Below are 16,354 nucleotides of genomic sequence, written 5' to 3'. Positions count from 1 at the left end.
TAGTACTTAGATGGGTGACCGCTTGGGAACTCCGTGTGGTGTTGGCCTCTCTTTTATTTTTCCAATCTTTTTTACTCTTTTTAAATAATCTATTTCTAATAATCTACTTTAAACGTCAAGAAGAAAAAATGGTTTGACATTACACGACTATTACCATACATTATATCATTCTCTTATACACATACAAATAAATGATAAGGTGTCTTAGAACCAAGAGGTTATGTTTCCTGATATGCTGAAATTTTATAACAGATTAATATCAAAAATTGTTCTATATTTTCGACTTTACAGGAGAGTCGCCCCTATTCGGCTTGTACTACCGAACAAAGTACCTAAGTACGAAGAAACCTATTTAACCGACTGTCGTTATTATCTCCCAAGTGCACGTATACTTGATGAAACTTCATTGTAGATTTTCTCGAAAAAAGTATTGTATAAAAAATTATGAGTGTACATTTTTGATTTACTTCTACAAGAGAATTAAGCCCCTTCGTCTTCTATCATGATTTTCGATTATACCCTGTATAACTGATTGTAGTTTTCATCCTAATCGAAATACTAGGAACAAATACAGAGTGTCTCATTTTTATCGATCTACACAAACCCTAAAGCATATATTAGTCAAACAAGTGTTTTAAATAAAATTTACTTTGTTTCGATGTTGCAACTTTGAAGCTCGACAGTGTAATACAAGGAATTACCTAATCTAAAGGTAACTACTCACAACCGACTGACTGTTTTGGTAACATTAGAAAACAGCATTATGAAGGATATCTTTATGTGTTCCCGTGGTATACATTGAGTGACGCTAATGCCGGCAATATACCGAATTTGAAATTTCATCTGTTAATACCAGATGGTGTACAAGACACAAGTTTATAAAGTTTTGAAAACGTCGGAATGTCAGATTACAAGAATATGCAATAAAAAATGGAGGTATCTATTGAGGAATCTAATGTCACCTTCACAGAAGGTCTAAAGGTCACAAAGGTATAGTATATTCCCATCGATATCATGCAATTTTTCTCTGTAACATTTTTATTCATGTTTCTCGAAATATTTGAGCGGCTTGAGTCAAACAGTATATACTGTATATATAAAAAAGAATAACTATTATATAAATACATCACTCATAAAATATGATAATATATTGGTAGATATAAATAAAACAGAATATAAAAAGGATAAATACACGGACGTAACTTCTAAGAAGAAACACGTAACTTTTGGCGTTATTACGAGCCAATTTGACTCCGAGCCAATTATGCAATAATATTTGATTCTAGATATTTAAAGAGGTAAGAGAATTCTTGCACTTTAGAAATAGCTTGCAGGAATGATATAACATTTAAATTAAAATTAATGTAGGTAATATCAATTAGACATTGCCACTGCATTATCAATATTATTATTTTCATTTAATTTTCTATTATTATTATTATGTAATGCTATTTCTATTTGTAATTTATCAATATTGCTACTATTATATTTTTCATATTTTCATTATATTTATAATACGCACATTTAATTTTTATAGGTTAGGTTATCTCCTTGTCGTTGATATTTAATAATTATCTGTCAAGTTTTCGGTTCGTTTCATATTAAATACTGCATAGCTTTCATATAATGTCTGTAATCAAGGCCTAACCAAGACTTGGCCTAATTAACTAGGGATCTAGCTTGGATTCAATGCGTTTAAGTGCAAGCGGAATACTTATTAATTAACACAACAATTAACTTGCAACAATTTAGAAATAGAAATTGAGTTTACCTAAGTAATAAAACCTAAAAACGAAATTACCTTCGTTTCAGCCATTAATTCTCTCCAATGCCTGTCTCTAATTGCTGGATTCTGCAATTCTGAGACCGCTCTCAATGATGCCATCATGTTCCTTATTTGTGCTTCAATATTAGTGTACAATTCCCAATGACGCACGTCTTTGTCTAGTTCTGTCAAATGAAATTTGCGAAATCTCGCAATAAACAATGTAGGAAAACTTTCTATTTTATATTTATAAATACAGAAGTCAAATGCATGGTGTGCAAAAAAGTTGAGGAGCATGTAGTACTTGTCAAGACAAAGAAAATGTTTTAATAAACATGGATCCAAAAATCATTAATTTCTGAGTTATATTTACTGTATAAAAGTATAGTGTACAGTACATCAGTTATTTGGTTTAAATGAGTTAAACAACGAATTGAAAACTGTTATCAAGAGATAAGAAAAATGCAGGAGGTCGACATGCGAGTACTTTTATGACGTAATTAAACGTGCTGAAGTGTATGTTGAAATGAACGTGGGACATATCCTGTAAAGATTGCCACTAGGATTTCCGTCTGTGTTTTCCGTCATCCGATCGCTTGCTGTCCAAACGTCAATCTCTGTCGATGATCCGTGTTATCGTGCTATGTGTGCGTTACGTCCGATGATTTGACATGCGTCGAATCATGTTACAAGTTCTGAAACTCTCGTGGTGGGGTATGTCACGGTTATGCGGCGATTTTTGTTTCTCCAATCTGCCAACGACGTTGCTGTAGAGTAGTCAAAACAATGGAAAACACAAGACCATAATTTTGTGTCCTCTAAAACGATGTTTCACCATAAATAGAACTGTTTATGAATAAATAATGTATACTTATAAAGTATTATAAAATATAAAATATTATAAAAAATATAAAAAGATTCACTTGGTTACTTCTACCACATATTACTCTACTAAACTGTTTTGACTACTCGACATGAGTGTTCTGTGTGTGGTGAACAATGTAAAAATGTTTTTGTCCTGACTACCCTGACTACAGGAGTTTTCAAACCTCTATATACGACCATGTGTTAAATCTATATTAATATTCTAGATAGCAATTGCCATTTGTTTTTCTAAGCTTTCAAATGTTGCGTTCGCATGAGATGAATTAGAAGCAGTTAAAATGTAACCGCAGTGCTATCCGATTACAATCTATAATTCATAAACGTTTGTATTTATCTTAGGATATCGTACCTAGCTTAAAGAGTAGTTAGAAGTGTTCGGGTTTCAGGCGGAAAAGTTTAGAATTTTAATAGTATTTATACCAGATTAGTGATTTTATAAATGGCAACTGTATTTAGAGGTAATGCCTTACTGACAAAAACATCTCATAATTCCGAAACTAATAGTTTTTGGACTCATGTTTATTAACATTTTTTGCTTATTTTAATGAGTACTATATGCTCTTAAAGTTTCTCCAACTAAATAAGAATATATATCGACAGAAGCTAAACTACATTTTATTTGCATAGTATCAAATTTTGGAAATCATATGCAACTACTACTGAATAATACAAAATTTGATATAGTTGGATCTAATTAATTAATATACAAATGCAGATGTACAAATACTTTTTTTCACCACTATATGTTATTATAAAAAAAAAATTTTTGATGCCGAATAGAAATATTGCTATTAGAAAAATTCATATAAAAAAGCCTAAAGCTGTTTGATGAAAAGTTCGAAAAATTAAATTTGATAACTTTTTATTACCGAGAGAGATGTGGTAAGTAAAAGAAAAGAGCTTCTCCTTACGTCTTAATTCTCTGAGAATTTTTTTGCATTCTTGATCCATCCATTCGATATCTAGTTTCTTCCACGTGGTTTTCTTCCACTCGTTCAGAGAAGTTGTAATGACATTCACATAATCCCACAAAGTTTTCAAAAACTGCATCTCCTTTTGTATCTGTTTCGTCATTTTAAATTCAGGCAATTCCTGCTCAAAAATGACAATTTGATCGCGTAGATCTCTTTCTTCGCTCAGGAATTTAAAAACCTCTTCATGTATTTCGTTTAATTTTTCATAATGATTTTCACAATCTGGGCTATAAATACAATACTCAGCTGTTTCACACTAAATCATAATATTTAGAAAAGTATTTGAGACTTTTATAAATTTATCAATAGCACATTACGTTTGCTATTAACAAGATTCCTATATTACCGACATGTTTTTCTATTTCGCATAGAGGTTATTACGTAGATAATTAAAAGATATAGTACAAAACAAAAGAAAACATTTAAACATTTCCGTTATTATTAAAAGTATGATGAAGTATTCAAGATAAAATGTATACTACTTAAAATAGCAAATATGATGGAGCAACCAAATTTTTTGTTTCATGTTACTTTGAAGGTTATTTGAAATTCATTGGGTTTCATCCTCTTTTTTAAATGAAATCACAGCTTCTGATAATAGGTTTTACTGAAATAGCTTTAACTTCATAGCATTGCGGTTGATACCAATATATATATAAAAAGAACAGGGTGACTCATGTAACTAATTGTAAACAAGTTATACGATAGTGTTCAGGTATACATATAATATGTGTAGATAAATACATAACCACATATCTGTTTCAGCGTCGTGTCTCGCTCTGTCATGCATGTGTCCAGAATTAGAAATAATTTAAAATTAATTCAAGTATGGCACATAAATAAACAAATTCGTAGCCATGTAATATATCCGAATATGTATATTCATATTCAGTTTTTTGTGCAGATAATTGAAAAAATGGAACCTAGGTAGAAAAGTTTTTCACATACTAAATATTATAACGAGTGCTGTACTGGGGATATTTTATATATCTTTGCATATTATATGCGTTCAGGACACTTCTCCAGGAATCTTATCATAAATGCATAAAAATCCGCATTCTACTTACACGAGAATTACAGACGAGTAGATAAGTATGTCACAAGACTATAATAATCAAAACTATTAAGTTCTATTTAAAAGAAAAGATAGAATTACGTTTTTTGCACATACCAATATATAAAGGTAAAAATATATAACATTATTTTTAAAATAACACATGATATCATTTGATTTTAGCGTATAGGACTTTTGTTTATCTCTGAGCGTTTTCAACATAGAGTTTGCTCTAATTGCATGGGATACTCTGTATATTAAAACAATTGAATAACTGTCTAAAGGAATATTTCAATAAATTTTTAAGAATAATATTTTAATGCCAATGGTAGAAAATGTAAAAAGAATTGTAAAATAATATGAAAAATAGGCTGTACATTAAAGATAGCGATGGTCGATAAAGACGAAAAATTTGACGGATATCATGGCATCAAATGGTAGATCTAAAACTTAAAAAATTAGCTTCGGGAAGTCGTGCGTTTGGAAGATACAGGTCCTTATATAATATCTTCACTACTATTAGTATAACAATGTAGACAATTAGTATAACAATGTGGATATAACTGATACAAATATATGGCTGAGAAATAAACATATTATTTGGCCGCATCCTGTATGTATAGGGATTTTCGGAACGCATGATCTCCCAAACCTAAGATTTTACATCTCAAGTCTATTGTTTCATGTAAATAATACCCACAAAATTTCGTCCTGTTTGGCCACCGGTGCCATTTGGAATAATATCCGAGAAATAAATTAGAAGTAACTTTTAGACAAAATGAAAAATTTCATAAAATTATTTTATAAAAATACTTTCAATACTATTTTTAGCTTACTTGAAAACATCTTGTTCATGGAATTCGTTCAGGAAACGGTGTTGTTTAAAGTTATAATAGCTTAGCCTCTTCTTCAAAAGATCGATTTGACGAGTCATCAAAGGCTGAACGATATGTTTCACTTGAGCAGCCATCTTTTTCAATGTTTCCCAATTAACGGGCAATTCTGCGAGCCAATTAAAAATTTTCTCGTCTAAATACACGTTGTAGCTTTGTAGCAGTTCTATTGTTTTCTGAAAAATATTTGATTAATTTAATTCCAGAATGTATACAACGACACAGTATTCAATCACAGAGCTAACCCCAACCTAACCCTAATCACAGAGTGTTTTGTGAGCAAACCGACAGAGTATTATATCGGCATGTTTGGAATGATATTCCTATTAAATAATATTATTGATATCACATATCAGTCCATCTTTGCCTGTAATCTTCGAAAGTATAATAATACAAACCACAAATACTACAATACATTCAGGCTACTTAATTAATTGCCTAAAATTGTGTTTGTCATTCATATATTGTATCTTGATACAATATATACAGTAGCTGACGAGAGTGTTTAGATACTTGCCACATAATTTGTGATAAAATATTGTGATAATTTGTGGTGTGTGTGTGTGTAAATATATTATGTGTATTGAACTAAATTTCGTTTATGCATTGTAATGAGACATTACTATCGCGATTGTCATAGTTAAAGATTCCGATTTGTAAATGTCCGATTTGAAAAATTAGTATACAGCGTGAATAAGCGGTCTTAAATACAGGGTGTCCCATTTCAATCGATCTACACAAATTGCTCCTAAACTATACATTATTGAAAGAAGCGTTTCAAATAAAACTTATTCTGTTTGAGGCAGAACGTCGTATGATGACCACCAGATTTGTCTAGGTGGAAGCGTTTTCGAGATCTCTATGTAATCTATCTCTTTTTTACTTTAGCTATATATTCTTTTACTATAACTTTAATTTTAATATTAATATTAATATTAATTTTAATTTTAAAAATATAAATTTGTAGGATTATTCGACAAAACTGCAAAAACATTTGGAAGTTTCCCATTCAAATGAATTTACAACCGTAATGTTAGAAAAAGAAAGACACAACACAAGATGCAGGTCAAATAATTTTGATGATACCGGTAAGGCAGGTTACAAAAAGTAAAACGAGATGTAGTGGAGGCATGCGTCAGATTAATCACAATACATGGCAGGCCACTCTCCCTGATAGATAACGACGCGTTTAGAGATATAATTCGGATAATAAATTTCCAAAAAGAAAAAATAAATTCACATAAAGTGCGTGATGCTCTTATTGAGCAGGCAATTGAAGTAAGGAGAAAAATTACAGAGAAAGTAAAAGGCAAATTAATATGCTTAAAGGTGGATGCAGCAACTTGCATGGGCAGATCGTTTCTCGGTATTAACACACAATTTATGGAAGATGATAAACTGCATGTTCGCACATTAGCAGTTGTTGAACTTTCTACGAGCCACACTACCGAATATTTGAGAACTATTATATAACAAATTTGTTAAAAACAATGAAAAATTTAAGCAAAGAAGACGATGACAATGACGATAAAGACGATGGAAATATCGAAGATATAGATATTACAGAATCAGAATAGCAGATGTTTTGATAAATTCAGAACAACACAATAAAAATTGTAATGAAAGAATAAACAACGAAGCAACGTCACATTGCACAGTTAAAACAATCAGGTGTGCGGCTCATACTTTGCAACTAGCTGTTGCAGATTTGTTAAACAGCCAAGAAGTTTCTGTAATTATCAAGCAAGCTAGGAAAGTAGTTAGAAAATTATGCACACCTTTATTAAAGTCCATTTTGCTGGTCGCACACGCAAAATGTGCCGTACTACAGTCGAATCTCGATTATCAAAATACATTGAATGAAGGAACAATCGATTATTTGAACATCGATTAATGAGAAATTTTGTTGCTTGTGAGGAAGAGTGGAAAATAACAAATAGATGAATAGAAATTAGAATAGAAATTGTTAGACTCTTATTGAAAGATTTTTGTTATTTAATATTAATTTTGGTTATTATATGCAAAATAGAGGACATCGATTTCAATGACCATATACACATAATATGTAGCCAAGATCAACATTCTAAATATTTTCTTACTGTACATTCACGTAACTTTCCGCCCCACTTAGTTTCCAAAATATTATAAAAAAATTTAATTACATTTAAATTACGATTACTCATCGATCAGGTAATCATTTTTGATATATTATATAAATAATATACATGTGTATATATGTATATAAGTATATAAATATATAAGTATAAATAAAAAAGGAAAATCAGTGGATTATAGGTTAGGTTATATAAGTTAGGACTATTATATCCAGCGGCCTAGCGGCAACGAACACAGCTAACGTGAAATGATTTTTAATGAATCGACTGATATATGGAACATTGTATTAGGTTGTCCCAAAAGAATTTTTCGTTCTATAAGGAAATAATAGAGTGCACAACATTTTTTGGATCATATTATTTTATTGAATTATGTATGATGCATTTTGTAGTAATAGAAGAAGATGGATCATACATAATTCAATAAAATAATATGAATATTTATGAGATAGCATTAGGTGTAGCTCTTTGTTTTAAAGAATACCATTCTCTTCTTTAAAAACAAATTGAATTCTTTCATTTCTGATTTTTCCAAATATTTGATTATTTAGTATAAATATATTTGTAATGTCAAATATTGATCATCTGTATTCTTTATGAATTAACCTGACTTCAAATTCAATTTATATATTAATAATTAATTTAAATAATATATCAAATATTAATATATTAAATAATATGAAATAATAATAAATTATAATTAATTTAAATAATATTAACGAATCTGTAAACAAACAATGGATTTCTCAAAGAAACGTAACTAGAAAAATGTGTAATTTTTGTAATTGTCATGTGATAGTTTCGTTATCATTGTTGTAATTTATGTCAATTTATTTTCATACCAGTGCACTTTCTCTGCTTTTGTCAAGTATACTCGTCATCGTCTAAAAATAATTCCGCGCGCTAGTGTACATTTTCAAAATTAAATAAAGTACTTAAAGATTTAGAGAGACGATAAGACAAACAAATAAGTGGAAATAAAAAAGTAAAAGAACGAAAACACTTGTTTTCTTTTCGCGATTTTCCCCAAAACGGTTTCTCAGTTTATCGGTCCGTTACACGCTTCCGAAATCTCAACAAAATTATTTGATTATTCCAACAGCGTATGCGTTTGATTAGTTCGAATAATTAAAATACTAATGCTCTATATTTATTATTTATTATGGAAACTTTTGTTACGAGTATTACCTTAATTGGATCAAACATGTCTTCAATTTCGTATTGACGATCCCTGACTTCCTTTAAATAGTATATAGTTTCTAGAAGTGCGTCATAGTCATCTTCGTGTATGGGACGCGAGAAATTTTCCATTGCTGCTTTCAAAAATTCTGCTAAATTCTCCAATCTAAAATGAACGTGAAGCAAAATTCCAATTGTTAAAGTAATTTTTTGTTCTCTGACATTTTATATCGAGCGGAAAAAAAGGTTATGTGTGTATAGTAATTCTATATATATAGAACATTTACAGATCTATAGATCTATAGATCTATAAATGTATATGTACGTAGAGAATCTGTATAATATAGAATTATCATATTGAGTAACTCGGAAAGTTCGTTCCGATTCACATTTCGATTCAATATACATTTACTGAATTATATAGGTGTCATTTTATTCCACAAGCTTTCTCTATCTTTCAGACAACTTGAATATTCCATCGTTCCATAACCTTTTAGGTTTTTTGGCATGACCTTTCATATAGACCAAATTCCTGAAAAATCGAAACGAACTTTCCGGGTAACCCAATACATCATTACTTATATATCGTGACACTAATTATTATAGGTCCAATATAAACAGTGTTTACTTATCATATCGTATAAAATTAAACGAATAAGAAAGATAAAAATTCATAATTACGCGCGGAAATTAAATATGCTTCTGCAACCTAACCCCAACCTATCTCCAATATGGCAACGTTGTTCGTTTAAAGATCGAATATCGATGACAAGTTTCTGGTATATTCTATAGCTAAGTCTCTACTAGAATCAGAAAATGTTCAACAGTACAGGTAAATGTTGTTATTACGTTAGAAGTTGTTTAATGGAACAATACATTAAGCATGAAATGAAAGGGCAATAGGCGAGCCTAAAATTATATCAAGTCAACGTGTTATTCCAGTAATAGATATATGATCAGTTTCACTTGAATTGTTTACATTGGTTGCGCGCGCAATAGGTACTTTGATAGTTTCCCGGAACAGTGATTCCGAGCCAAATACTCAGTTTACTATTCAGTTGCACAAATATACAGGATTAGTGCCAACAGCGAACGTTAGGATTGTGGTTTCAGAGAAATCGGCTCTATTTGCAGTTAGAGGTCAACATGTGATTCGCATTCATAGAACTCCCTTTTATAGATTACTCGGATGTGTCAATAATATTTAATTGCATTCCAAATGTCCAATGGGAAGAGAACATGAAAAGTGGGCTGTTAGAGGAACATTCTTCTTAACATTATACCGATATGCTAATATTCTCAAACGTATGAAGTGGGAAATGGAGAAGAAAATAAATTATATTTAAGAATAAGTAAATTACACAATTTTAATCCTAGTAAAATAAAATATTATTATTATTGTTAATATTATTGATTTTATTTAAAGTTGCATCGACAGTCAAGATCATTAGCGATTATTTCTATATTCGCTGGCTTATCAAATTCTGTCTAATATCTTAATTTCTTTGCAGAAGTTGATAACCTTTTGTTGGAAAGGCATCCATGTAAGCATATTCTTAAGATTATTGTCGACACTATGACGTGTTCTATATGGGAAGCTGATATGGTTCTTCAGTGGATGCAATTTTTGCTGTTAGATCAGTTAGTTCATTTCCAAAAATAAAATAAAATATTCTAATGGATGATTCTTTTTATGCCGTTTAAATACTAATCATTATTTGTTCAATATAAATATTATGCTCTATTCTGTACGACTATTGTTTTTACTAATGACAATCCTGCTTAAGCGAGATTTGCATACTATACGGCGCAATATTATATTTAGACGATAGCTTAATGATTCTTTAATGTAAAAATAATAGCATGGCATAATAACTTTCGAGCTAGCCAAAATAATCTTTCGTATATAAAACTTGTGCAGTTTATTCGCGTCACGAATGCAAATATGCCATTCAGATTTATGTTTCACTTGCTTATGCGTCCAACTGAAACTGCAAACGAAAATAATTTCTGGAAAATCGTAGTCGAAATGTTAGCGGTGTCAAAATGATTTAAAATAGATATTTCTCATTAGACGTGGATTAAATTATAGGGTATTGAAGAAAACATGTTTACATTTCGTAATAAGTGTTCAGTATTGATACTCCTGACCAAAACTATTTGCATTAATGTCACGAGTCATTAAATATACGTAGAATACCAGTGCTTCATTAGTTTCCTAGTAAACAATCGTAAATCTAATAAAATGTCGCAATTCTTTTCCGGAATAGCATGGAACTTTGAAAAGTATCGTTTAGAACAACTTCGATTGCAACGTTTTTAATTGATGTTTAAAATTGTAATTTTAAACGAGAAGAATTTGATTACTGCATGACAATGTTCTTATTGAAAGATCACAACATGGATTCCCACGTTTTGTATCATGTTCTATAGGCTTCTCTTCAGTAAATATCTTCATCTTATTGAAAGATCACACCTCAGATACCTACATTTTGCATCACGTTCCTTAGGCTTCTCTTCGGCAAATATCTTCAGCTTACTGAAAGATTGTAACAAAAATTTCTTCATTTTGTATCATGCTCCATAGGCTTCTCTTCAGAAAATATCTTCAGCTTATTCAAAGATCACACCTCAGATTCCTACATTTTGTATCACGTTCCTTAGGCTTCTCTTTAGCAAATATCTTCAGCTTATTGAAGGATTCTAACAAAAATTTCTTCATTTTGTATCATGCTCCATAGGCTTCTCTTCAGCAAATATCTTCAGCTTACTGAAAGATTGTAACAAAAATTTCTTTGTTTTGTATCATGTTCCATAGGCTTCTCTTCAGCAAATATCTTCAACTTATTGAAAGATCACAACATAGATTTCTACGTTTTGTATCATGTTCCATAGGCTTCTCTTCAGCAAATATCTTCAGCTTATTGAAAGATTCTAACAAAAATTTCTTCATTTTGTATCATGCTCCATAGGCTTCTCTTCAGCAAATATCTTCAGCTTATTGAAAGATCACACGTCAGATTCCTACATTTTGTATCACGTTCCTTAGGCTTCTCTTCAGTATATTTGCTGATATTATCTTCAACTTACTGAAAGATTATAACAAAAATTCATACGTTTTATGTATGCTTCTCTTCAGTCGATATGCACAGCTTATTGAAAGATCACAACAAAAATTCCTATGTTTTGTTTCATGTTCCTTAGGTTTCTCTTCAGTAAATATCTTCGGCTTATTGAAAGATCACAACACAGATTCCTACGTTTTGTACCACGATCCCTATCGCTTTCTTATTTACAATTTTGGTTAAAACTACAACGCTACATATTCTATAGACTCAACCTTCTAACACGCGAGGATTAGAGAAAGTTAGTTGACATTTTATTTCTTTTCAAAATTATAAATAACTTAGCAGACTGGTCCTCCTTATTTCGATTAATTAATTTCAATGAAGGAATACGTCATTTACTCAACACGCCCGTCTGCGTGTAGAATTTTTAATATCTCAGATTTATCAACTCCATTTATCGTCATATCACCAGAATCTGGAATTATAGGAATAATATTGCTGATCAAGTTGAGCCTTTCGGTTCAATCAACAAATGCACAAGAGCGTCTATGAAACTTTTAAAAGATACTGTACTCACTTTTTTGTGTGTACTTTCAAATCTGTGTCTTGCTAGATTAATTCTATAATTTTATAAATGCTCATAAATATAATATAAATATAAATATAAATTCCCAATAGTAATTCTAATAAAATATCAACATACTTTCTCGAAACAACATAGAACCTTGAAAAGTATCGATCAGAAGAATTTCGATCATAAAAATCTTGCAATATCAAATGAAGGTTAAATTTAATAGAAATTTTAAAAATTTAATTACTGTGTGGTTATTCGGTTGACCAGATACTCCTTCAACACGTTAGCCCATTTGCAAATTATGTTCAAGAGCGTCTGCTTGAAAGGTTTTATGTCAAGTTTCAACCATCGACAAAAGGTTTGCTCATTTTGCAGTTGATCGCACTGGTTGTACAGAGACATAAAATAATCTATTTCCCGCTTGAAGTCCGCTAAATCTGGTTTCTTCTCTTTCAGATTATCTGGGATAAACTCTGGATGATGTTCGATCATTTCCCTTTGCTCGGGACTTACGTATTGAGAAAATCTCAAAAAATAGGTTAAATATTCCTGTTTATCGTCTGTCCACAGCCACGAGTAGATTTCGTATACCTGTGGATAATAATTTGAGTCAGTAACTTCTCGTTATTAATTATTTGAGGTTATGTCAGAATATACATGGTGAATCAGTGAAAACTATCACTTGATATAGCTCGTTATTTATTGACTTTAGCAAAAAATGTTTGAAATGAAACTTGTTGTACTTGGGGAGACCGATTGGATGAATATATTTTGATTTTTTGATGCTTTATGTTTTCTGAGATATCAAGTTGACTAAGTTTTTTTAACAATTATTTTTAACCTCATATTTCTTAGATACTCCGTTGTATAAGAAGACCAATTCAAGGAGCTGGAATAAGCTGACCTTCAGTTGACCTTGAAACCCAAAACGAAACGAGAATTCGTCAAAAGTAACTCGTCTTCAATTCAAAAACGTGCAAAAACTCAAGATCACAGTGACATCTCAGAAAATGCAAGACAACAAACAATTAAAATATATTCGTCCGGGCTGGTTTCTTAAATAAATAAATTGCATTTCAATAGTTGAAATAAGAGAAATAAGAAATACGGCAATATTTATGAAATGACACGTTCGAAAATGTTAAACTCAAGTCCAGATAATTACATGTACATGTCCTTTCACTTCTGTTAAGGCCAGTTTTGCTCGATTGCAGGTTTCTTCCAACATAAACACGATGCCTTCCTCTTCGGCAACGTCGAGCTTCGACGATGAAAATACAATTAGTAGTTTGTATCGAACGAAAAATTAGTCGACTATTAATATTATCAAAAATTGTTCTATTGAAAATTGTAAAAACAGCGGTCTGTCAATATGCTAGTTAGAAATATCAGTAATAAATAATATACCGCGTAATTTTCTCGACCTTCATGCAACTCAGGATCAACGCGTGGTATGAGGGTACCCATTTTCATCATTTCAAGTAAAAGTGACTCGAAGAAAGCATAGAAACCTTCCGGATCATCTAATTCCACTGGCGGTCGGAAAACAATACTAGGGTTCTATCAACATATAAACCAGCAGAGAGAATGGTTAAAAAATTGTTGCATTAGGTACATGCAGGTACTTCATTTAACAATAAAAATTTTACGTTTTATTATAAAAATAGAAAATTGCAACATATAATTTGGTATTGTAAAAGTTTTTGATATCTTAATTTATGTTAGTAACATATTAAGGTCGTGTCTAGATTTCATGTCTTCTTAACCATTTTTTTTCACATAAAAGGTAAAGATATATAGTTTAAAAAATCGAGTGTTTTCAAATAGTTCGACATAGTCACATCTGTGGAAATACTCACCTCCAGACACATCTGAATCTCAAACGAAGGAAATATTTCGCCCTCGGGATCAGTTTCGTCGAGAATGTAACAAATACTGCGAAGATGATAATAAATGATTGTTAAATTCTTATCAAATGTTGCATAAAGTGTTGTTTTAATGTTGCAAAAATTTAAAAAAGTAGCCATGTTTAGATGAATATTAAATGTTATAAATCGTTTATTTTTTAATATCTAAATTATTAAAAAAGTCGAATTTCACGTGCTCCACTTTAGCAATGCATGGAATATGAGCATCCTTTAAAAGAATGTTACCCTTTTTACCCTTTTAGAGTCATAGAAGAAATATACTGTTGAAATTACGTGATTTAAGATACAGCGGTTTGGACTGGGCGTTAACGAATGAATCAGTCGCTCTAGCGTTATATACAGGGTGGTTGGTAACTGGTGGTACAAGCGGAAAGGGGGTGATTCTACACGAAAAAAGAAGTCGAAAATATAGAATAAAAATTTTTCGTTTGAGGCTTTGTTTTCGAGAAAATCGACTTTGAATTTTCGTTCGATACGCGTGCGCTTTATCACGTCTGCGCTGGCATAATCGGATATCTAATTATTGGGCCATATTTTTTCGAAGGAAAAAAGGATGAAAGGAGTCTTCCCTTTGGAATTCTTGGGAATATTCCCAATACTTTGGTCTTTATGATTTAATCCGATTATAATTGTCCGAAATTGTGATACTGAGCTTGGGCTCGAAATGACAACCAGTCGTCGAATGTAGGTCAAGGGATGAACGTTTTTACCTAACAGAGGTATGGAGTAATTGTATAGCTCTCCTTAAAAAGAAATAGTTGTAGCGGCAATCGACAGTAAACATTCCAACGGTTTCTGTCTGGTGGCTCGCCACACACAGACCCTATTCTTCGGGCAAGATGACTGCCAGATGTCGATGCATCTTCACAGTACATGTTCAGCTAGCCTGAGGACCCGCTATAAATCTTAGGATTTTGTTAACTAAGGTCCTTCAAACGGACAAACAGTCTTTATCCTAACAGTCCTTGAATCTACCACCTACTATGGGAAGATATGGGAAATCTGCTTTTCTCACGAACGACGCTTCCCGCTAGCAACTTTCTCTCAAGGGCGATTAGCAGCCTTCTCTAACCTCCAACATAGAAATTAACCAATTAACAGCAAGGTCCATTTCCCTCACTTTCCGAACGAAGGTTTTCCTCGACGAATCCGATGATCTCGTGCCTTTAGACACACCCCATCATAGTTTTCCTCTGCAGCATCACCGCGACGGAGAGGAACACTCTCTCGTGCGATCTCATCAGCCAGAAAGAGCAACGTCTTTACGATCAGTGAATACTTCACGTTTTTTTTAACAAAGAGTCAGACTTAGATTTTGAGAGGAAAGTACATTTACTATCTCGTTGACCGCGGATTCGCTATCGAACCTAAGATCATTGTCACTAGTGTCTAATCATCGCGGTTGCTTGTCAATTCTGTAACATCCACACTTGTGTTAATAAACGTTACTTCGATTGTATAACGACGATGGATAATTCCAGTGAAGATTCATTACACGCCCCTAACCCTTATTATAACGACGACCCGATATATATATATACAGGGTGTACTGAAAATTGTGGTACAAGCCGGAAGGGGCTGATTCCTGATGCAAAAGTAAGTCGAAAATGTACAGTAGCAATTTTTGATACAAGGCTTCGTTTTCGAGAAAATCAATTATAAAATTTCGTTCGCCTGACTCTCGTTATTTTTCAAGTACACGCGTACCTACATGATGGGACCCTATAACCCATATTTTTAAAAAGCTACGTAATATTTTACACATCTGGATGCACGTATACAAATTCCATTGCTCTTCGCGTATATTCATATTATATTTATATAACATAAATAGTGTTATATTTTTATATATTTTTTGTACATTAACATTCAGTAATAAAAAAGGTTATTTCGGCCAACGCTCAAACCGCGTTGAGTGCA

At 31.7% G+C, this 16,354-nt stretch overlaps 1 protein-coding gene and 1 long non-coding RNA gene across 2 annotated transcripts in view; one reads left to right on the top strand and one right to left on the bottom strand.

Annotated features, from left to right (window-relative positions):
* Positions 1 to 16,354, bottom strand: part of LOC122576860 (dynein beta chain, ciliary-like) — a 192,355-nt gene that overhangs the window by 161,228 nt on the left and 14,773 nt on the right. Inside the window, exons 7-14 of the mRNA XM_043747713.1 lie at positions 14,366 to 14,441; positions 13,914 to 14,066; positions 13,672 to 13,767; positions 12,751 to 13,097; positions 8,874 to 9,030; positions 5,515 to 5,747; positions 3,562 to 3,851; positions 1,802 to 1,950 (exon numbers count right to left, since the gene is read on the bottom strand). Coding sequence (XP_043603648.1) covers positions 1,802 to 1,950; positions 3,562 to 3,851; positions 5,515 to 5,747; positions 8,874 to 9,030; positions 12,751 to 13,097; positions 13,672 to 13,767; positions 13,914 to 14,066; positions 14,366 to 14,441 — 1,501 coding nt within the window. The remainder of the gene's footprint in view (positions 1 to 1,801; positions 1,951 to 3,561; positions 3,852 to 5,514; positions 5,748 to 8,873; positions 9,031 to 12,750; positions 13,098 to 13,671; positions 13,768 to 13,913; positions 14,067 to 14,365; positions 14,442 to 16,354) is intronic.
* On the top strand, positions 9,910 to 13,857 carry LOC122576886. Its single transcript, XR_006319932.1, has 4 exons — positions 9,910 to 10,216; positions 10,376 to 10,505; positions 12,963 to 13,115; positions 13,721 to 13,857. It is a non-coding gene; the product is annotated as an uncharacterized LOC122576886 (long non-coding RNA).

This window comes from Bombus pyrosoma, linkage group LG17 (assembly GCF_014825855.1).
Source record: "Bombus pyrosoma isolate SC7728 linkage group LG17, ASM1482585v1, whole genome shotgun sequence".
NCBI classification, from domain to species: Eukaryota; Metazoa; Arthropoda; class Insecta; order Hymenoptera; family Apidae; genus Bombus; species Bombus pyrosoma.
The sequence above is the reverse complement of the archived record's forward strand: the minus strand, read 5'-3'. Positions and strand labels throughout refer to the sequence as shown.